This window comes from Mustela putorius, unplaced genomic scaffold, assembly GCF_011764305.1.
Source record: "Mustela putorius furo isolate JIRA1106 unplaced genomic scaffold, ASM1176430v1.1 tig00003834_pilon_pilon_pilon, whole genome shotgun sequence".
Classification (NCBI taxonomy): Eukaryota; Metazoa; Chordata; class Mammalia; order Carnivora; family Mustelidae; genus Mustela; species Mustela putorius.
In genome coordinates, this window is record NW_025421987.1 from 82,963,196 (window position 1) to 82,986,968 (window position 23,773).

Genomic DNA, 23,773 nt, shown 5'->3' on the forward strand with positions numbered 1-23,773 from the left:
TAATAATTTATAAAGAAAAGTCTGCAGGATTCTTTTTCTCAGCTTTCCTGGTTTTCCAGTGAGCATACTTATTTTGAGTTGGACAGGAACAGAAAAGCCTGGGAGGGCAGGATTGGAGAAGTTGGAGTGGGGGTGGTGATGGTTATGGGAGAAAGATGGTTAGTAAGAAACAAAAAAAGTAAAGTTTTGTAAAGATAATAAATGGAACGTGGCCGACAGATACTATTCAGTACATTTTCTTAGGGTGAGTAAGGGTAGATAGATCAGGGGAGGAGGGGGCGGAGAGAGTGTTACAGAAGAAAGAAAATAAGTAACCCTGATGTGTTTAAGCCCTTTATAAAAAAGAAATGGCATCAGGTTTTTCCCCCCACCCTTTGTAGTCAAGTGCATTTTAGCCACAAAGATCCCAACAAGAGAGTGGAAGGAAACTTAGACGGGGCTTTGTTTGACTCCGTGTAGCGACAACAAGAGAAACAAAACTACCTATTTGTAAGGGACGTGCTGCCATTGCTCTCCGCATTGAGCGCCTACCTATTGAAATCTTTACGTCAGGACAATGGGAGAGCGGCTAAAATTACCCTCTTGGGTCCTGGGCGGGCGGGATTCCTGAGCCCCTACCCCCGCCTCCGTTCCATCCTCCTCCAGCCTCGGCCTTGCTAGGCTCCCCCCCAAGACCAGTCTTGGCCGTGTTCTTCCGGCCTGCACTGCCTGCACCTGTGCCTGGGGCGCACCACACCCGCCTCCCAGGCCTGGCGCCCCCTCGGAGCGCGGCCCCAGACCCCGGCGGCGCGGGCCACCACAGCACAAGTCACAGGGGAATGGCAGGGCTGGTTCTGCTCGAGTCCTGGGAACTCTGCGTGGGAGGGAGTTTGGGAGTGCGGCCCAAATGCCACCTCCATCCTGTGCCGTGGGATGCCAGGAAGTTGTCGTTACGCTGCTCCAGAGCCCGAGCTGCTGAGCGCCCTTCTGTTGATCTGTCTCTTCCCCCAGCCTCCTCTTGACACCGGCCCAACTGAAATCCTGCTTTGGGGGAGGCTCAGGGGGAGCATGGGGACAGAGGACGAGAATGGGGGCCTCCTCTCTCCATCGACTGAATGGAGCCTAAGATGGTGGGCGACGTGGCTGGAGGTAAGGGGACAAGCTGGAGCGTCCCGGCTGCAGCCGAGCTCGCAGGGAAGTGCCTGCTTGCGGCAGCTTCCCCAGGCCCGGCCTCCCCTGAAGTGTGGAGTCGGCCACACCGTCCAGGCCGGATTTATGCTTAACCCAGGGCCAACTGTGTGGCAGCAAGGAGGGTCGAGGACAGAGCTTTCCGTCTCCTCACTTCTTGTGGGGACAGTGTGAGAAAGGGGTGAGCCAGTGCCGGCACCTGTGGAGGAAGAGGGGCGAGGGAAAGAGCGAGCTTAGGGAGAAGCCCCGGAGAGGCTGGACTTGGGGAGAAGCGTGAGGAGGAGCGGGAGAACAATGACACACCAACCCCTGCGCCGCCTGTTTCCTGAAATACTAGCAGGACAGTCGCCCTACACCACCCACTCGGCTCTGCCCCACCCCACCACCCTAGCGGCTTCTCGCGCCCCTTCCTCAACGGAGCGGCCCGCACCAAAAAGTAAATCAATATTAAGTTTCAAGAAGAAAAAAATCGTAGTCTTAGCGCTGTTTACCCACTTCCTTCGAAAAGGCGTGTGGTGTGACCTGTTGCTGCGAGAGGGGATACAAAGGTTTCTCAGTGGCTGGCAGGCAGGCTGTGGGAGCCGCCTCCCCCTCCCTCCTTCCCCCTCCTCCCCCTGCCTCCCCCGCGCGGCCTGCGGCGCGGCAGGCCCCGCCCCCTTTCATGCAAAACCCGGCGGCGAGGCTGGGCTCGAGTGGAGGAGCCGCCGCGCGCTGATTGGTCGCTGGAAACCCATTTATTCCCTGACAGCCCCCATCACATGGATGGTTGTCTATTAACTTGTTCAAAAAAGTATCAGGAGTTGTCAAGGCAGAGAAGAGAGTGTTTGCAAAAGGGGGAAAGTAGTTTGCTGCCTCTTTAAGACTAGGACTGAGAGAAAGAAGAGGAGAGAGAAAGAAAGGGAGAGAAGTTTGAGCCCCAGGCTTAAGCCTTTCCAAAAAATAATAATAACAATCATCGGCGGCGGCAGGATCGGCCAGAAGAGGAGGGAAGCGCTTTTTTTGATCCTGATTCCAGTTTGCTTCTCTCTCTCTTTTCTTCCCCCAAATTATTCTTCGCCTGATTTTTCTCGTGGAGCCCTGCGCTCCCGACACCCCCGCCCGCCTCCCCTCCTCCTCTCCCCCCGCCCGCGGGCCCCCCAAAGTCCCGGCCGGGCCGAGGGTCGGCGGCCGCCGGCGGGCCGGGCCCGCGCACAGCGCCCGCATGTACAACATGATGGAGACGGAGCTGAAGCCGCCGGGTCCGCAGCAAACTTCGGGGGGCGGCGGCGGCGGCGGCGGCGGCAACTCCACCGCGGCGGCGGCGGGCGGCAACCAGAAGAACAGCCCGGACCGTGTCAAGCGGCCCATGAACGCCTTCATGGTGTGGTCCCGCGGGCAGCGGCGCAAGATGGCCCAGGAGAACCCCAAGATGCACAACTCGGAGATCAGCAAACGCCTGGGCGCCGAGTGGAAACTTTTGTCGGAGACGGAGAAGCGGCCGTTCATCGACGAGGCCAAGCGGCTGCGAGCGCTACACATGAAGGAGCACCCGGATTATAAATACCGGCCCCGGCGGAAAACCAAGACGCTCATGAAGAAGGATAAGTACACGCTGCCCGGCGGGCTGCTGGCCCCGGGCGGCAACAGCATGGCGAGCGGGGTCGGGGTGGGCGCCGGCCTCGGCGCGGGCGTGAACCAGCGCATGGACAGCTACGCGCACATGAACGGCTGGAGCAACGGCAGCTACAGCATGATGCAGGACCAACTGGGCTACCCGCAGCACCCGGGCCTCAACGCACACGGCGCCGCGCAGATGCAGCCCATGCACCGCTACGACGTAAGCGCACTGCAGTACAACTCCATGACCAGCTCGCAGACCTACATGAACGGCTCGCCCACATACAGCATGTCCTACTCGCAACAGGGCACCCCAGGCATGGCGCTTGGCTCCATGGGCTCGGTGGTCAAGTCCGAGGCCAGCTCCAGCCCCCCTGTGGTTACCTCTTCCTCCCACTCCAGGGCGCCCTGCCAGGCCGGGGACCTCCGGGACATGATCAGCATGTACCTCCCCGGCGCCGAGGTGCCGGAGCCCGCCGCCCCCAGCAGACTTCACATGTCCCAGCACTACCAGAGCGGCCCGGTGCCCGGCACGGCCATTAACGGCACACTGCCCCTCTCGCACATGTGAGGGCCGGACAGTGAACTAGAGGGGGGGAGAAATTTTCAAAGAAAAACGAGAGAAATGGGGAGGAGAGTAAGGAACAGCATGGAGAAAAACCCGGTACGCTCAGAAAAAAAAAAAAAAAAAAAAATCATCACCCGCAGCAAATGACAGCTGCAAAAGAGAACACCAATCCCATCCACACTCACGAAAAAACCGCGATGCCGACGAGAAAACTTTTATGAGAGATCCTGGACTTCTTTTTGGGGGACTATTTTTGTACAGAGAAAACCAGGGGGGGTGGGGCGGGCGAGGGAATGGACCTTGTATAGATCTGGAGGAAAAAAAACTACGCAAAACTTTTTAAAAGTTCTAGTGATACGGTAGGAGCTTTGCAGAAAGTTTGCAAAAGTCTTTACCAATAATATTTAGAGCTAGTCTCCAAGCGACGAAAAAAAAATGTTTTAATATTTGCAAGCAACTTTTGTACAGTATTTATGGAGATAAACATGGCAATCAAAATGTCCATTGTTTATAAGCTGAGAATTTGCCAATATTTTTCAAGGAGAGGCTTCTTGCTGAATTTTGATTCTGCAGCTGAAATTTAGGACAGTTGCAAACGTGGAAAGAAGAAAAATATTCAGATTTGGACATTTTAATTGTTTAAAAATTGTACAAAAGGAAAAATTAGAATAAGTACTGGCAAAACCATCTCCGTGGTCTTCTTTAAAGGGGAAAAAGTTTTAGATTGTACTAAATTTTTTTTTAACTTACTGTTAAAAGCAAAAATGGCCATACAGGTTGACTTCGTTGGTAATTTATAATAGCTTTTGTTTCCCAACTTTCCATTTTGTTCAGATAAAAAAAAAACATGAAATTACTGTGTTTGAAATATTTTCTTATGGTTTGTAATATTTCTGTAAATTTATTGTGATATTTTAAGGTCCCCCCCCCTCCTTTATTTTCCGTAGTTGTATTTTAAAGATTCGGCTCTGTATTACTTGAATCAGTCTGCCGAGAATCCATGTATATATTTGAACTAATAACCATCCTTATAACAGGTACATTTTCAACTTAAGTTTTTACTCCATTATGCACAGTTTGAGATAAATAAATTTTTGAAATATGGACACTGAAATTATGCTTGAGTCTTTCATTTATTTGGATAACACTGATTATACATGACTGCTCGGGGTATATACTGTGCTCAGCCAAGAAAGCAAGATACCGAAAACCTTGATATTCTAGTCCAGTATCGTGTGTTAATGTTAATTGCAACAAATAAATGTCTGAATGATTAATTGAATAAGTACTCTCAAAAAATTGAAATGCTTGTGTCATTTCTAAAATAGAAATTAGAGACATATATTGTAAGTCCACCCCCTCCTTCTCTAAGCAGCATGAATAAGCATGATGGGGACTTATACTTAAAACTGATTTATGCCACTTGTTGCCAGAAAGGAGTCAATTCTGAAAATTTTCATGTAGCTCAGCAGATGGGGTATTGAGCCAAATCAGAACCAGGTTGTCTGGTTTTGTTTTCGTTTTCCTCAATGCACAATGGCCCTTTGGAAACCTGGTTATAGGGGGAAATGATGCTTGTATCAGAATAATTGCAAACTAGACTTGCAAAGTGCTCATCTGCTGGGTGGGTGTTTGGGTTACTTCAGCCCTGCTATTGTTTGAGAGGAAACAAGTGGTTTGCTTTTCTTTGTTCCTTGACTTCATAAACTTTCTCCTCTACATTTTCCTGTTTAGGGGCAAGGGAAAGCAAAAAGCATCTTAAAAAATCCCCAGACTTATGGCTATTTTTTATTATTATTATTTATTTTCTTTTTTCCTCTCTCTCCCTCCACGAATTCCATTTCTTAAATTGGCAGCGCGGGTCCAAGCCTGTAGTCCCAAATCGGATATCTCTGCAGCTGATAACAAGCAAAAGAGAAGCCAGGCAACAGCCATATTAAAGAAGAAAACAATCAACTCTGAGGTAGATATTTTACTTTGTCCGGTCTAATCACATTTGGAGATGATTATGCTTTTGATCTGTTAACCGTGTTTTACTACGGTAGTAGAGGAGTAGGGGGAGGGGAAAGGGGTGGGGAAACAAGATTGGATTTGGTGTTTTCTTTTGCCCTAGGAAAGGTAAAGAAAGACTATAGTTGTCCTCAGTGGGAGCGGAAAAGTTGGGGAATCACCAATGGTCTTTGAATTAGCGATGTTTCTACATCACAAACGACCCGCGCTTTGGCGCAGCCGGAGAATCTGTAAGACCGATTCAGGGACTTTTCTTCCTTATTTACTGCTTACCTCGCGCAACTTCCCCCACCAAAGGGGACCAGGAACCACGAGTCAGGCATTCTTAAGAGCGTGGGTTGCTACCCACAATTTCAAGAGCTTGTTGTGCCAACTTGGTACAACTTTGGAGAAGTTGGAATCCGGCAGCGCCTTCCACCCTTGAGTAAAATACCGGCTGCAGCCACTAAGTTAGCTCAACCCGTTGGTTTGCACTTTCTCGTTTTCCAGGAAAAGTATTTCTCGTGGTGTTGCTGATGTTAGTTCTGGGATCAGCTGGAGATACTCTCATATTTTCTGTATTTTTATTCCATGTGGATTGCTTTATTTTTGGTGCGTGTTGGTTGTCACTTATTTCTTTTAAAAAAATCATTTTTAGGGTAAAGGACAATTACTATGCCAGATCCCAATTCTAAGCGAGGCATTTCCCCCCCTAATTAATGCAGAGACTCTAAAAGAATTTCCCCCGGCCTGGCCAGCCATTGTAATGCATATACGGATTATTCACGTGGTAATGAGCACATTCGCCAGTTCTTGCTCACACATACGAATAAAAGAAACTTTGAATAAAGATCCAAATGATCTTGCTGGGGGGTGGGGAGGATATTCCCGGAATTTGAGCCAATCAACTATATGGAGTGTATATATTTGAAAAAAATAGAGATATATTAGAAATATGTATAGGGTTTAGAGTAATTGCAGTGCATTGGGCTCCCTTAGGGGGGAAAAAAAAAGCCCAAAGGATCAGACTAAAAAAAGCAACAACTTTCTGGCAAAATGCTCAAGTTCAAATATTTTGCAAGAGGGAAGAGAGCAATTTTAGGAAGTTGAACTAATTTTGAGTGATTGTCACTGTCTGCCTAAAACAAGAGAACTCCCATTTTCCCTCCTATCCCTCCGTATCCCCTCCCTAAATGAAAGCCAAATTATTTTGCTCACAAATACAAATTCTTTTGATAAACTGCATTTGAGGAAAATGTCATATAGTTCATCGTTACTTGATTGGGCTAAATGATTCCCCAAGATGTGTAGTTTCATGACTAGATTGATATTGAACATACAGTATTTTATTTATAATAAGATTTTCAAGAAGGGGGTAAATCCATAAACTTGCCCAGAGATGGTTATCTCTCAGTGCTGAAGTTAGTTGTTGAGTAGTGTTCGGTTCCTTCCTTGGGATATAATTCTGCTCACTAAAACCATTCAATTTCCAGTCAAAGGGGTGAATTTAATGTTTTGTTAACCTTATACATAGAAAGGAAATGTGTAGAAGGATGAGATTATAGTTTGTTCCCTCTGCAATTTTTTTCTTTCCCCGCACCCCCGCCTCCTACTTTAAATAAAGAGCGTTAAAATATTTTGCTGAGCTGTAGTAGATTAGCGAGGTTTCTTGCCAATGCTGGGAAGCTGGTATTACAGACGGTCCCAGGGGAAAATGGCTCACATTAACCACTAAATGAATATTTGACAAGGGCTCATTCGGAGGTATTATTACTATAAACGTGTCCCTACTGGACTTTTCCAGGGTCAAAGAGCAACGCTTCAATTAATTATTTAGTCTGCTAGTAGATTTGGTTGTAATAGCTGTACTTATTTCTAGAACCGACACATTCTTACAGTAGGAAATCTCAGGAGAATCTTCTCCATCAGCCATGCCTTGGATTGAAATACACACAGAGCCCTGGCATTCTAAAGCTGACTTTTTCATAAAACCTTTTCCTCGACTGAGAGTTGGGGGGGATTATAGTTTCTTTTTCTATTTCATTTGCTGTCTTTGTTTTAAAAGAAGAAAAGAAAAAAAAAACACAAGAACATAATAAGTTACCTTAGATTCTACATCATGTCTGGAGAGGTCTTTTAGGGCTTTGCAGTTTGGGGAGAGTGGGGTGGGGATTTATTTATAACCTTTGCCTTTTCTAAGTGGAGATGTCCCAGGCGTTCAGAGACTCAGGCAGATTCTGAATTTAGAAAGGGCACACATTGCTGTTTGCCAATAAAATTCAGGTTTTAAAATGGAGCGCTCCATAGGCTAAGTACTTGGAGTTCTAACAGTCTTAGAGTAAATTGGGGTACAAAGTAGTTCCTCCTTCCCTCCCCACCTATTGGTTTGAACATTTCCAGGTGTAGTGGGGGGGGGTGGCGGGCAAGTGTTCCCTTTCTACTCTGTCGTCATAAGTTCCTCCGTGGCCCTGGGTGAAATGGTAAGGGAATGATTTTGAGAGTAAGATTCCTTGACAATAATATAAGGTGAATGAATAAGAGATAAGCGGCAAGGGGTGAGGAGACGGGATGCAGTAATTACAAACCCAATTCATTCAGCTTTTCAGAACTTTTGTTGTGGGAGCTCCATTGACGGGTTTTGAGCCGCTGGTTTTCTCACATTAAAAAGAACTGATCAGCGCCTCAGGGGGACAAGAAATACCGCTTAACTGCATAGTGATTGGGTCTTCATTTAGAACCCTTACAAGAAGAAATTTAAACAGTGCCTTTGGGTGCACAGGTTTACTTTTCAACTGCTAACAGTTTATAGCTAACTGCTTTGAGATTGAAGTTGGACTGTGGTTTGATCGCCTGCTTGTTGGCACTGCTTATTTATTTATTTATTTATTGTAATGAAAAGAGCTTTTTATATCCTCCTGCCTTTATTTCTTGATCTTGGAGAATTTTGCAAAAACAGTTCCTCATATTTTGCTTTATGGAAGTAGTTTCCTTCACCATAAGCTTTAGGAAGGACTTGAATTAACACTTCTCCAACACTTTCCACCCCACCCCACCCCCATTATTGCCTTAAAATAATTTGCATCTCACTCTTTTTATGCTGCCTTTTCTTGCTTTCAGAGCAAAACCTGCTTTGGACAGCTGCTGGTGAGGTTGAGGATGAGAGTTGATTTATTTATTTTCTTTGCATTTTTGTTTTTGTTTTTTACCTGGAGTTTGGAAGATGTTTGGGTGGATTTCTTTAGGGACCTCATCTGTAAGGTGACTCCCTTAAAGACAGGAGAAGGGGAAGAAACACTTGAACTTTACTGTGAAAATGTGGATAAAATCCAAAGGGTCACAGTCTCTGGAATTCTAGGGGAAGCAGGCTGTGGAAGGAGCTTTTCAAAGACAGAAATTGTCTAAACCAGAGAATTCATTTGGTATCTCTCATAGTTATTTTCTATTAAAAACTTCCCTGGAAACCGGCTTCTGGTATCACCCAGGAAGACTTGTAACTGCTGTTCCTTCTCACAATGCTGTCCAGTTTTACAATTCTTGTTTTCAGTTTTTATGTTTTGCTTCTGTAGCCTTAAGGAAAGAATGGACTTGACTTTCTTATCCCAACTGTAAGACTTCTCTGGGAGCAGTTACTGTAGCTGCTATGCTATCACAAGGCCAAGATTTCCTGTGGCAGAGAGCTCTCTTTCTGTATGCAGGTCTAGATGGAGTTTATTTTATATTTTGGTGTAATGGTTATATTTCACTCAGTTTCTCTTCAAAAGCAAATAGAACGTCCTCTCGTTTCAGGACGCAGAGATATTTGCTGCTTCTGGGCTTTCGGACTTGAGAGGCTTGCTCTACTTTGCAAAGAAGTGTCAGGTGGTTTAAAAGCTTCAAGGAGTCCTTCGTTACATTACCCTCGTCTGCCTGCGTGCACAGAATGAAGTGTGCACTGTTAGTAAAGATTTCGGCGCTTTGAACTATCATTTGCCTTCCTCCTCTGGGCTTCCGTGCGGGGCGCGACGCAGGGCCAGAAGCGCGCGGGTCTCACACCCGCCCGCTCTGGGGAGCCTGCCGGAGCCGGCGCGGTAGCGGAGGCGCGGGCAGATGGAAGGTGAGGCGGGCGAGCGCCGGCCGGGGACCTGACGTCACTGTGGCCCTAGCCCCCACGGGGCTCCCTGGGAAGGTGCTGCGTAGGGCTCGAGTTTTCTCCTCCCGGACCCTTCCAAAAACGGCCCGATTTCCTCTCTGAGCCCTGGATGGTCCCAGGTCGCGCCCGTCTGGAATCCCTCCCGAGGTTTCAGGCCCTTGCTTCTCCAGAGTTCTCTACCTCCTGCACCCCAGCCCTAGCCCTCTCCATGTTGACCTTGTGACCCCAAAGATGGTTCTAAGCCCCAAACTTCCCCAATCAGAGATTGTTCGACTGGAGTCCTGCTTTCTTCTGGCCTCTCACCCCAGGCCTTTACTTTTAAAGAGGCTGTTTGTCCTTGTTTGGTGCCAAGGCTCAGCATTAGTAATCACGTTCTTAGTACTTCCTGAAGCCAGAGGCAGTGGATTGGCGAGTCTGGTGGGGGGGGGGGGGAGAACTACAGGAGCGATTTGGGCTTCCGGAAATTTTGGGCCCCTCCATGATCAGAGTATGCAGGAATGGAGAATGCATCCATTTTCCATTTGTAAAATAGGGATAATACCTCTTTACCTGGCAGAAGATGAGTACCAAGCCACTGACACAAAATAGGATTAATTGATAGCTATTACTTTTCTTACTGTCCAGCGGAATTAGGGGTAGTCCCATTTTGGACTCTTTCGGGTCCCCTTTCTGGTCTTAGGAGGTGAGATTAGCCTTGTTCAGACCACTGTGCTTCCTTTGCCAATTCTCTTCCTGGCTTGGTGTTGGCCTGGGAAGTTATCCGGCAAACTTGCCATCCCCCGGGCATCTTCCTGAAGGGAGGGAGACCTGCATTCTGGGCAGGAGCTGCCCCCACCCTCAGAAGGCAGAAAAATAATTACTGTATTAAAAGGAGCGATGAATTCTTCCCAAGGGTTCTTATCGCTGGCGGCCAGGCCAGAAGAAGGACTGCGCCCCCACCCCCACCTCGTGACGTCAGGGTCTGCAGGGATGAAATGATTCGTTTGAGTGTTCCAGAAAGGGCAATCCCTACACTTGCAGGGTGAGGCCAGTGGAGCGGTCCCCATCCCCACTACCCAGCGCCAGCTTTTGAGGCTGCGAAGGCTCCTGTCCCCCAGAGCATAAGCAAACACAGGAATAAGCCAGTCGTAAGCACGTAGACAGTCACACACGCAATACCCATCACCGCACCACCCAAGCTCACAGGCAAGCCCTTCTGTGTGCGCCTGTGTAATTTGATTTGCTAGCTAGAGCTTGTTGTGAGGTCTGAATGAGTTGGGGTTTTTTGTCGTTGTTTTGTTTTATGCTTGTTTTGTTTTGAGACACTGGACAGATCACACCAAAAGCCTTTACAAAGTACACTGTAGCTTTATTCTATTTGGCTCTACATAAGTTTCAGCAGTGGGTTAAGAATTTGACTTCCAGGAGTCTTCTGGTTCTCTACAGAATCATAGTTAGGACAGTTGCGTCTGGCTTGCCATTGCTCTGCCATTTCCATTTTTCTCTGTCGCCCACTACTCCTAATGATTCCTGTAGCATTTCATAGTCATTTTAGAAGTGAGAAAGTATCGCGGAGAGAACTCCTTGGAAGAGTTATTTTAAATGTAGACAAGAGGAAAGACGTTGGGTTTGCGGACTCTGTAAAATGGATAGAATTATTCGTTGGTTGAAAGCACCTCGGCATTTCCAGAAGGTGTACTTCCCCAAGTTTTCTTTACAAATCAATGTAATTCACTGAATGCCTGTCTGGTGGGAGGGGTCCTGGAAACTAGACCTGGTTTTGATGATATTGGTCCAGGATCTAACAGACTAATGATTTACTGAGAATTAGCCAGTATTTCACATGCAGTCAATTCAGTATCAACTCGCATCCAGGGCGACTTACTATCACACTGAACAGTTCAAATCTGGGTTATTGCATAACATTACAGTTTAATCAGTCTGAAATACTAAGTGGCAAGTATGTCTTCTCCTGCTCAAAGTCTTCTTCCCTTTCTTTGTTTCCCCCTTCTTTCCACCTCCAGGGAAAAATATCTTAAAATCAAGTTTTCCTTGTGAGAGTTTGTTTACCCCAACTTCTGTTAAACTAGACGAACACTCTCTCATCAGCTTTCTAAACACTCTCTCATCAGCTTTGTGAAATGGTGCAAAAACATCTTGGAATCTAAGATGGCAAAATAAACCTGAGCATATGGGGGGAAGACTTCGTTGTTAGGAAATAGATTTAAATGTTTAGCTCACACTTCAGCCTTGATGCCTCCCTTACTACCCTCTCTTGCCTCTCTCACTGCCTGCCCCTGGCTCTTGGGTACCCACCTCTATTAGCAAGCTGCTTCACCGGCATAAATTATGAATGCATTTCAAGCCGGCCCTTTTGATAAGATAAATCAGGGCTTTTCTCTTTTGCATGTTTCTGCTTTCATTCCTATTGAAACTTCCTGGCCATGCTGCAGTGTCTTTCTACAAACTTACTATCCCCATATAAACTGTGGAGGTATGTTTTTAATAGGGAGAATCAGGTAATCTTTTTTCAAGAAGCTTTACAAGTTAAGGATACAAAATATTTCATGGTTTCTTGTGTGAGCTTCCAAATTAGCTGCATATAAAGTATTTTAAGGTTTTGTTTTTTTTTTTTTGGCTGTCACTGGCTGGCAATACTCATTTTGTGTGTGTGTTGGTTTGAAAAGCAGGAAGAAATGTAATGAATTGAGTGCTGTCAGAGATGTCTTCTGTTTGAACAATCTGCTATGGGCTGAATGGCAGGGACTCCCTCATCCAGTGCAGGTGCAGTAGAGCTGGGGAAGGGGGGAGGGGGGCTCCCTCTGTTCAGTCAAAAAGCACCATTCTCCACAATAGACCACACACTGACAGCCAGCGTGACATCAACTCACACTTTCATACTTTTCCCCCCATCCATAGTTCTGAGTTCACAAAGTGGCCATACAGTAGCCTTGGTTAGGTTCCTTTAATGAACATTTTGTGGCTCCTATGACCAACATTGAAATCTGCTCGGCCCTGGGAGGAACAAATAGATTTTTAATCGTGAGTTCCAAATCAAAATGTAACGCTATAGATATTTAAAGTTAGCTGGTCTGTCCACCTCTCTCCTAATGCCAATGCCTTCAACAGCCCCCAGAGGGTAGGAAAACTCTTGAGTTAAAAGTTCTTCTAAGAGCGACTTAGGTTCCAAGATGCTGTTTGCTGATGTCCCAAGAGAGACCAAACAGGAAAAGAGAAGGCACGGATTTCATGTATTTATTTAAATCTAAAAGGACCTCTAGTATTTTATTATGTTGCGTGAGAGGGTTAATCCTTCAAATGGACAGACATTAATCTTGTGGAGTGGAGTCTGTCTGCTTTTGAATCGGTTTTACTGGGGAGAGGGGTGGCAGATAGAGAAGGGAGTTAGGAAAGGCAGCAACTGTTTCAAAACTCTGGACAAAGATGCGACCACCCTTTGGCTGTCCCACCGCTGCAAGGGCTGGACCTTCCGACGATTTCATTTCGCATTTGTTTAAACTCCGGCCTTGGTGCCTCGAGTTTCGAATGGAATTGTCCAAGGAGGGAACGCTACTAGAGAAACTAGAGAAACTATTCCCTTCTTCCCGCCACCCCCACCCGGTTCCTATTCCTCTCCGCTCCCACCCCCTTCGCCAACTCACAGTCTGGGATCCGAACACTTAGTAGAAAGAGGGAGGGGCAAGGAAAGAGCTGTGCGGCGAGTACTGTTCCCTCGGCGCCGCCGCAGCGCGGGGCGCGATCCCAACCGCCCTGTCACTGCCTGATTTCCCTCTGTGCCGGGACTGAAGCGTCGCGCCGAGGAAAATTGATCCCTGTTTGCTTATTTTAAAAAACCATGTAGCCGTACAGGTTTTCATCATGGCAACAAAAAAAAATCAACTTTCTAGCTCTCGGAGCAAAACCTTTATCATTCGCCTAAACATTGTTCAGTAGGTGGGGATGGGAATAGACAGACCTCCCAGGGCAGCGGGCACCGCATTCCACACACACACACCCCTCCCACCTCGCGCATGGAGGCAGAGTCCAGGGTCCGGCGGGGGCAGGGCAAGGGGATTTGGTGTGCAGGGCGAATAAAGGCCAAGTTCTTTAAAACCTCAAACACAGGGAGAGATGGGTCTTACCATCTCTTTGGAGTCCTTCGCTTGTGAGTGCAACGAGTTGTCGGGTGGCCTGCGTTAAGTATGCCTGCGGCGCCTACTAAAGTCGGGGCCTAGGAAGAGAGTCATCTCCCTCCTCTCGACCCACTGCCCGCCGCTACTTGATAGCTGCCGCGTCTTCTGGCGGGTTACACACCCACAATTAATCTTTCTTATTAAAGCCTCCATTCTGTACCCAAGGGGCGACTCAAACCTATTTAGATTTCCTTGGTTGGCTGCACAAATTTAAGTGGGCAAAGAGTTATAAACCTAATAACAGAAGGCGAGACAGAGTGATTTGAGTAGAGAAAACGCAAGATTCACTAGGGGTGTAAGGACGCTGCGGGCCTTGCCTGCCCCAGGCACCTGCCTTGGGGTGCACGCCAGGCTCTGGGAAAGGCAGAGAACCTCCCGCACACACACCTAACGCAACATCCGCACACACACCTACACCCTTACCCTTTCGCTCACAGGTACACTTTCACTGAGATTGCCTCTTCCGGAATTCTTCTAAACCCCTCCCAGAAAGGCGGCATTCTCAGAGCATCCCAAACCAGGGAACTTCCAGAGAACCGGGGAAGGTTTGCACTGTTCGGGATTAATTGAGAATAATTAACACTGGAGACCGTTAATCACCACTTTGCTGCTCTCTCCCTCCTTTCGGGTCTGCGGCGACTGCCTCTCTCGCTCCGGCTGCCTGCGCGGGTGGGTTCGCTGGTGAAAGTGAAGACGTCGCGGTAGCTGTCACCCAGTTCGGCTGTACTTTTTTAAACGCTCGCATATTGTTTGATTACTAATTCGAGTTAATATGATCTTTATGGCAACATAACAGTGGATAATTGGCCTTTTTTTCTGAACAACAATGTAAATCACAATCGCTTTATTATTTAATAACGTCAAACGCTTCGTTGGATTGGCCCCGACCGAGAAGACCTTTTCTTTCTAGACAGTGTTGTGGAGGAAGAACAATGAAGATCTAATTGTGGAGATTTCATAAGTTGGCTCCCGTAAATGAACAGCTTAGATATGGAAGTTCCAGCAGATGTGGGCACTATTCGCCGTAGAAACTCTACCCCCACCCCCCATACACACAGCCCAAACACTCTATTGGAGGTTTTTTGTGGTGATGGTGGTCCTCAGATCCTAGCAACCACCTAAATCTTCCAGTAGCAATTAGAGCTTTTTATCGGGCTTGCTCTTCAGCCCTTTATATTACCGAGTTAGCATTAAGGCATTGAGTCCACACAGCAAATTAGCGCAACTCCCAAAGAGCCACAACCACTAATGCTCCCCTTCGGTCACTTTGGTTGTTGGACATCGAGAGTACCTGCCTGGGGCTTTTTTAAAAGTCTTATTTTGTTTTGATTTTTGAAACGGATTCACCCGAGCAGTGTCTTGGAATATACTTGTTTCAGGCGAGTTTTGCAAGAGACACAAGCCATTATTTTGCAAATGCCTGGGAAGAGCAGATGAAACCTACAGACCCCTCAAATGCAGACGGGCGATGCTTGGAGGGAATGGGTCCCCGCTGCTCGAATGAAAGATTAATCACGTTTGCCCCCAAAGCCTCAATTCTAACGGTTCTCTATCACAGCTTTTGCCGTCGCTGGAGGACCGCTGTCTCTGGGGTCTTAAGACTTCGGAGTCTTTTGCAACTGGAGAACCCCCTACCATTTGTACCATTTGGAATTCGGGTCAAGGAGAGAGACTCCGAGTATACGACAGGTTTTGTTTTTGCGTTTGCCCGCCTCTCCATTTTATTCAACTTCCACTGCCTGTCGGGAGGCAGAACAATTCGCTCCCCACCCCACCCCACCCCCACCTCCCGGTCCCCGCCTCGCTTCTAAGATAAACAGGAGGTGCGAAATGCTTCGCCTGCACACGCGCCCTCGGGGCCCCTCTCCCCTCACCCCCTGCGCACCGTGCAGCTGTCCTCGGACCAGACCTGGGTGGACACATCCCCCCTTCTCTCTTCCCACCCGCATTTTAAAAGCATCACATGGACCGTTCTAGAGTCATGTCCACATTTTCGGCCACCTTCCAATTTCTTTCCGGTTCACTCTCCCCCTTTTCTGAGAACCTAAAAAGTGACAAGGGGAAAAGTCGAGGAATTTAGAGAAGGCAGTGGATTTTCAAAACTTACTCCCACCCCTATCCCCCGCCCTGTTAAAAGTGTATTTTACCACAAGGAGTGCATTAGGAAACTTTCCCTAACAGGAGTTGGGCGCAGTGTTATTCTTCTCCAGGGGCCCGCTGGCCTCCCCGCCCCCGCTGGACAATGCGCGCTTTGAGGCTCGGTGGCCTGCGGGCAGCGGGAGACGGGGGGACTGGGCGGCCTTCCTCCAAGGAGCCCGCAGCTGGGGGAGCGCTGGGCAGGGAGCAGGGCCGGGGAGGCGGGCCACGCAGGAAGAAAAACCATAAAAGTACAATTTTCCTCCCTCCAGCCCTCCACAGAGACAAGCTTTGAGGACTTGGAGGCAGGGTGGCTGGGAGGGGGAGGTGAGAGGTTTTGCGTCTTGTTTCTTTCTTATGTCCCTCCTCCTCCCCATCCAAACATTTTATTTGGGCACAAAATTACGAATCCTAGATTTTCTAATCCCTCGCTCTCATTCTTGGGCACCTGGTCTCTGATTAATGATATCTCAACCCAGATCTTTAACGCTCAGATAGACCCCCGCGCTCTCACCCCCCTGGCTCCAACCGGTCTACTCAATGCCATACCCTTCCCCGCACTCGGGGTGCCGCGCCACGGTAAAAGCTCCCTGCGGGGCACTCTGGGACACCACTTTCTAGTTTGGACTTTTTCACCCAAAGAGAACACCACCAGCCCCCCTTCCAGGCGCCTTCTAGAAGAGGACCTCTGAGTTCAGCAGAGGCCCTCAGAGGGTTACCATATTGATGGAAGCGTTCGTCTGATGTTTTAAACGTTTACCAAACGGACGCGTCAGGGCCACGTGCTGTGCCTTCGAAACGCCGCGGCGGGCCCTGGCTTTCAGAGGCGCGGAAGCCGGGGCTGGCGAGGAGGGGGAAGCTGAAGCTACTGGCGGGCTTTAGGGGCCCGCGCTGCGCCGCAGGTCTGGCCGCAGCGCTGAGAGAAGCGAATTATCTGGAGCGTGTTTGATCTGGGGCTGCGTAGTCAGCTTCTGCTTTATTTGTTTGTTTGTAATCTCATATTTAGCAAGCTGGGACGGTGGCAGCAAGGGAGAAAGGAAGGAATGGAGGAGGGGGCTACGCGGTAACCACACCCCTTCCTAATGAGTTAATTTCCATATTCGCGCCTCCCGCATCTAGCGCCCTCTTTTTCCGGACGCTACGGTGCTGTTGCGTCTTGCGCAGCGCGGACGCCTCTACTCTGGGCTGAAATGAAAAAGCTCGCGGTGGGAGCAGAAAATTGGTCTATTGATACATTCACTCCGAGTGTTGATCTTGGCATCACCAGCAGCCGGTTATTTCTCCTCCCCGCCCCCCAAGTGGGGAGTACACGGATTGCCCAGGGCTTGCAGACACCCAGGCAGGCAGCAGACAGAAACCGACATTCCTCCCGTTCCCCCGCCTCCAGCTGTCCGACCCCTACGTCCCTTTCTTTTTACTCAACTCCAGATTTTTTTTTTTTTTTTTCCTTCTTCTCTCTCTCTCTCTCTCTCAAAGTTAGGGCAGTGAGAGCCTGTCGGCATTGAAAGGGGACATACAATCCCAAACGAATGAACCAAAAGTGAAAGTTTCAAACTAGACCCTGGTCCTGGTCGAGTAAAACGTGATCCTGCACTCGAGGGAGTGTGCTGGCTCCAGGATGTGTATGTAAGCGAGAGGAGAGAAACTCTGTGAGATGGTGACTGGAGTCTGAGTCGGCTCAAAGTTGTGGCAAGACAGTGAAGTTTTTGAAAGAGCCCTGAGCAGGCAGCTCGAGGCGGGCTTCGAGCTGCTTCTAACCTGGATTCCTATACATTCTTGCGGTGATCCTCCTCAGGAAATTGGAGAAACAGACTTTTACAATTGCTCGCCTCCCCCCATCGCCACCACGCCGCCCTCCTGACTTTGCCGCGCTGGCTAGGGCGTGGGGCTCGGGCGCGAGCTCCAAAATAGCTTGCTTGTCAATTGCGAGCTGTGGCAATATCAAAGTGAGCTGTCCCAAGTAACTCTTGTCTAGAAGCTGGGAAGAAGCTTAAGCAGCTCGCTTTAATGATGATTTGTAGCTCGGCGAGGGGCACGGACAGCAAACACCCCGCAGGTGTGTGCCGTAACACCGCCATCCGGACTTGAATGTAGATTACTCTGGCGATCGTTTGATCGGCCCTTTGAAACCCTTTACAATTGCCTGTGACGAACGGCCAGTCTCAGTTTTTCTCTGAATAATGCCTTGAGGGTAAGTCCTCTGGGCTTTTAAAGAGCTCTAGGATTTTTTTTTTTTTTTAGAAGAAAAAGAAAAACGTTCGATTTTAGTTTAGACATCGTCAACTTTAAGTCGCTAACAGGCATCACTCAAGCCATTCAATACTTAATGACCGTTACTTTTGCTGTCTTCCCAGAAGCCATATATATATATATATATATATATATATATATATATATATATATATATATATATATATATAACACGCATATATACATTGAGTTAATAAAAAGGAGAGGGAAGATATTCATTTTTTCTTTAGTTCCAAACTGCCCTGCCTGTTTATAAATGTTTGTGTGGGTGTTTATTATAAACATGCATTATTACTATTAATGCCATTGTTAATCTTGTCTTAATGCCTTCTCTGTTCTCTTTGAGTTACATCTGTTCGGACAAGTGGGAGTTTAACTTAAACATTAAGACTTTCCAAAGGAAAACTTGGGCGTTTACCCCCACTCCCCAACACCTTCGCACCAACCCCCATCACCAAAATGAAAAAGGTGGTGCTGTTCAACCTTTAATATTTACTTAGAATGCTTACATAAGGGGAGGAAAAAGGAACTTTTGTCTGAAACGTGCAACAAGCGGCACTTTGATTTCATAAAATAACTGTCAACAATTGCAAAAGCTTATCAAACTAGGGTAGGGGGTGGAGGGTGGTGGTGCAGTTGAATTAAAGACCCATTCCTGCCACTTCAGACTACAAAGGGTTACACATAAATAAGTGCCACATTTGCCTATTGCAAAAGTTTTCTCGGTGTTTTCTAAGTCACAACAGGGGAGGGGTAAAGCTGTCGTTTATTATCCAGCTCTGGGCAGGAGCAGACCCCAGTACCAAGAGGCTCTTAGCTTTGGCCGGCAGAAGAGGGGTAGCCTTTCAACAGCAGCCCCCTTTGTTCTCCCGATCTCTTTCCCAATTTCAAGCTTCACTTGCACATCCCAAGTTTGTGTGTTAATGACGCTATTACCATCTGGCTCGCCCTACTTTCCAAAAGATATAAATCTCCTAGCTCCATTGCCCGCATTATCATTTAAGTGCCACCATAGCCAGAAGAAAAAGATGCTTTCAAGACTCCAGATTCTCTTGCACTGACTACCCCTGGCATGACTATTCCACTATATTTATAGACTATACATTGGGTGCGGAAGAGCTCCTTCAGAGACCTGATTTCCCAAGAGCTGTCCCTCCAAGCCAAGGAAGACATGCTTCTGGGTGAAAGGAAGGATTCAAAATGAATTTCCCCTTAAAATATTTTTGTTTTGTTGGCAGCAGGCAGATAGTATGTTCCAGTACACTTTTATGTGGTTGTGCCTTCCTTTCCCCCTCTTAGGCTGGTAAAAGTTACGGTGCAATGCCCAGACATTCAAGATGTGCCATTCTTCAAATCCTATTTTCAGTGGGGGAATAGGTTGGTCTCTCTGTAGGATGGGGGCAGGGGTGAAAGGAGATAAAAAGAGCCCCGTGTGGCAACTTTTGGGAACTGGGCCAACTGCATCCTTCTCTTCAATCCTCACTTTTATAAAGCCTGCATAGATGTGTAGATATTGTGGGATTACATACTTCTACCTGTAGATCTGGATCCACCTCTTCTTCCCTGGATAATCGGTGGTTTGTGTGTTTTGTGCTCAAAAGCTGAGAAACTACAACAAAAAGAGTTGGGCTGGCTTATGCAGGGCTTCACAATGACTTCATTTATCTGGCCAGGTCCAAGTGAATAGAGCACAGCCCGTCTGGCTCTAAACACGTGGGCTCTTGGTCAGACCCCTAGCTGATCCAAACAGCTAATTTCCCTGTGAGGGCTTCTGTCTGTGGCCCTAGACTGCCATGGCCAGGGGGCATCTCTTTCCTTGTGAGGCTGTCTCTCTTCTTCCCAGTGCTGTCTTCACAAAGGCAAGTTCCACTAAGATAAGCCAACCCTACAGGTTGGAAGAAGAATCGGAAAGGTGAACTTCCTAGGTTCCTAAGAAAAGCTCTTAAAATCAGCAGGACTTGAGATTTGAAAAAATAATCTTGTTGGACTGAGGAAGTTCTCTAATGAAATACCTTCTTTTCGAGGGATGAAAGAAAATCACTTGTTATATATTCCTAATACTTTGAACTGAGCACAGGGATGCCTAAAACAGTGATTAATTTATATCACACTGGTGGAGCTGTTTGCGTGCAAAAGCTGCTTTTCCCCCCCCCTTTTCAGTTCACTTTTCTGCTTTCCCCCCCCAACTCAAAAAAGATCTTGTTTAGAAATGTGTGTCCCTACTTTTTCCTTTTGAGAATATTATCGAGTTGATATGAACAAATTGCAGAGGATATACCATTTAAGTAAGATGCACTTTTAATCACTGATCATTAAAATGGTTATGTTAAATATACTCAATTACATGCATGACTTAACTCTAACAGTACTTTCTATTCTCCCAGCTGCTCACGTATTCCTTAACGATAGTCTGCGGTAGAAACTTGATTATGCTGAATTCATACATTTCGATGGATTTCATCAGCCTAATTAATGCCTCAGTGTGGTCCTGGGGTCTTGAATGAACCCTTTACTATGTTTGAGGTTAGAGGCAGTGTTGGAATGTAGAAGGTTTTTCTTTTTCAGTTACTCCTGAGGTACTTCGGGAGTCCACTAAGCAGGGTAGGTAGCATTGGTTAAACGGAAAGACTATGCAAAGCAAGGAAACCCATCCCAATGGCAGAAAAAAAAAAAAATAATAATAAGGCTAATTCCTCCTTCTTCCACATAAATATTTTTGGATCCAAAAGATAATTTCCAAATATGTAGGGAAAGAGGAAATACCACCTCTCTGTTGTACCTTAAAACTATACTGCAAAGGGAACGTTGAAAATAGATTTATAACTGGTAGCTACATAAACTTCCTTTAACTCAACAGGGCTGTCCCTGCTCCCTCCCTCCTTGCTGCTCCTGTAACTTTAAGGCTGCATTTCTCCTCCATTTCTACTTTCATCTTTCCCAAGAAAACACTCAAGGCCAGGATTCCTGAGAAACTCCAGTCACCACCCAAGTGGGTGACTGCCAGTCTTTTCAGGTGTAAATTAACATTTGAATACATCTCAACCCTGCTGACCCTTACCACCACCACCATCATCCGGGCCTCAACAGAGTGGCAGCTAATCTGCACCCCCACAACTGGCCCAGTGGACTGAGGTCAAATTTCCCAAACCCCACCCCCAACAAAAGAACCAAAAAGTGTTTGTATTGCCTACAAGTGAAATCCTGATATTTGTCTTATGTCCAATGAGATACCTGCGGAAGAATATCATTTAAGACATAGTTTCTCCGTCAAAGAAGGGTACCGAAAGAGGAAGGGGGGACAAAGACAGAGAGAGAGAGAGAGAGAGAAAGATAAAGGCATCTTGGTTCTTTAAGAAATGTCCCAATGTGGGTAGTTGAAACCTGAAACTTCCATCCTAGTCGGAGTTCCCAAGGACAAACTGTTCACCGCAGCAGAACTTCTTTGGGGAGGGGTCCGCAGACTGTGGAGGCAGCAGGGTCACAGCATCCCTCGACATCTAGCTGATGGAACAGGAAGGATTTCAGATCTATAACCAAATTACCATCTTGGAACTTGGTGCTTGTTATGCTAATGTAATGACTTCTGTAGTAAGAGTATATTTTCAGGGTTGGAAATAGCTTTTTAGAATGCTTTGTGTAATGACAGACAAAATGTGCCAGCGATGGTGGCACAATACTCCTGGCAAACACCCTGGGCCATTTTAACAGATAAATGGAGACCCAGAATGTTTGTGAAATGAAGCCGAGAGGGAGCTTGGTGAACTGGTGAGAAAGCAGGTGCGGGCGGCAAGAGCGCTGCACTGGTATAGATGCTCCTGCAACCCCCCACCTTCTCTCTTGGACCGAGTTGAGTAGCAGCAGAGTGCACTGCTCAGTCCCTTGGGGCGGGTGCCTGGGGAGGAAAAAAAAATAATAAGTGTTTCATAAATAGTGCTGCAAAGAAGCAGTTACCTCCAGCTCTTGGTTTGTGTACTCCTAAGTTTAGATTGCAGAGAGTAAGGGAAAGATACATTTCCTGTGGGTGTTTGGGGGCTGGGGAGGGTATGCAAGTTTAGACAGAACTGAACAGCTTAGAATTTTAGAGCCGTACATGCTGGGGCTGTCCAGTACAGCTTCCGTATCCAGTGTATCGTTATCTCTGCACTGTGTGATTAAGAATTGAGGCAAATTCTCCAATTTATTGACCTCATGTGGTTTATGTTTTGGGAACCAAAGACAAAATAGTTTAATGTGCCATATTTCTTAAATAAATATATAAATACTCTTCAGGTGTATAGGGCTGAGATGAGATCAGTCATTTCCCGGAATTGTCATCAGGTAAATTCAGACACTCAAGTATCCCAGAAGAGAACTCTTTTCATCGGTTACCTGCCTTTGATGGACATCAGCTAGGTCACTCACAGCCTGGTTATCCAGTGCCTAGTTCTTCCCTTCTCTGTCCCCTGCTACCTCCTCCTCCTCCTCTTCCCACCCACCTATGGCACTTACTTTGGAAATCAGTGACTCAGTTCCTAGAGGGGTTTTCACTCCTTCTGTGTGACATAAGTTCCAAATGTCGATTCGCAGCTATGGAGAAGCCTGTGAACTATGATAATGGATAAACTCTACTGTGTTACAGCCCTGTTTGGGGCTAGAGCAAGGTTGCCAAGACATAGCCTGAATGAGTTGGGGGCTTCTGAGATCTTGTAAAATGAGGCCAATTTGAAATGTTGGCACTGAATGCTGAGCTTTTTATAATAGCACATGTTGTCCCGTTTTCTTCCAGAGTTGAATAGGAGCAAAATACCTGGCTGGATGCAGTGGTTCTCTGATGACAAATGAACTAATTAGAAGTGGTGTTTCATAGCTTATCCCAAAGATCTTAGTGATGGTAGATGTGGGAAATACAGGCTCCAACAGCTTTAGGTTTACAAAAGAGAAGTCTTATGTATCTATTGTAAACTGAATTTGTCTCACCTAGCTTGTTGCTGTTTGATCCCCTCTAGTACTTTTCTTCATATAGATGGGTCCAGGTAGGCTAAGGATAACTAATATTTACTACATCAGCTTGCTGACAGAGCCAATTCGTGAGTCAGAATACCTTTCACCTTTGGTGTGTAATTGATTTGTAGTATGCCTCATTGAGGAGGCTCATAACAAGGTTCTTCCTGAGATAAATTAACATGTTTATCACATAATCTAATCTACCAAGTAGGATAGATTCCACAGTAGGGCTGCCCAGTACGACTTAAAAAAGCAAACAACAACAAAACAAAACAAAGCAAAAAACCCAAGGTGAAACATGTCATTGAGTTAGAAGTCCAGAATGGCAGATCATAGTTAAAGGGAGAGGATACAGATAAGGAAGGATTGTATCTTCTTCATGGTAGCATTTCTAGGTGGCAGATTGTAGAGAAGGTTGGGAGTGCAGCAAGTCTGTAACGTTGAGGCAGAGGAATATTTTGCCAGAGATTTATGGGTTCCTGCTACTTAAAATCAGATGCCATTCAGTTACTTTTGAGCCAAAGGATTTACATACTGGAGAACTCCTGATCACATTGATGGGAAGGATCTAGGACTTCAAGGGATAGGTTTTGAAACTGCTTGACATTTAGTTTCAGATTTTAACTCCAAAATCAAAATCTGAATTGCTCATAGGTTTGGGAAGAAAAACACCTCGTTTCAAATTCTGTTATAAATTCTAGAAGAGCAAACAAACTTAGATGAACTTAAAAATACCCTTGATTCCTAGACCCCAATACTTGGAATTCCTGTTGATGGAAGAAA

General features: G+C 46.8%; 1 protein-coding gene and 1 long non-coding RNA gene across 3 annotated transcripts in view; both read left to right on the plus strand.

Annotated features, from left to right (window-relative positions):
• LOC123394417 overlaps window positions 1-23,773 on the plus strand; it is a 119,615-nt gene that overhangs the window by 86,908 nt on the left and 8,934 nt on the right. For both annotated transcript variants that reach the window (XR_006609162.1, XR_006609161.1), the window contains exon 5: window positions 5,188-5,294. This is a non-coding gene — a long non-coding RNA (uncharacterized LOC123394417). The remainder of the gene's footprint in view (window positions 1-5,187; window positions 5,295-23,773) is intronic.
• SOX2 (SRY-box transcription factor 2) lies at window positions 1,858-4,445 on the plus strand. The gene has a single exon (XM_045088658.1). The coding sequence runs from the start codon at window positions 2,369-2,371 to the stop codon at window positions 3,332-3,334; it is 966 nt and encodes a 321-aa protein (XP_044944593.1). The 5' UTR covers window positions 1,858-2,368; the 3' UTR covers window positions 3,335-4,445.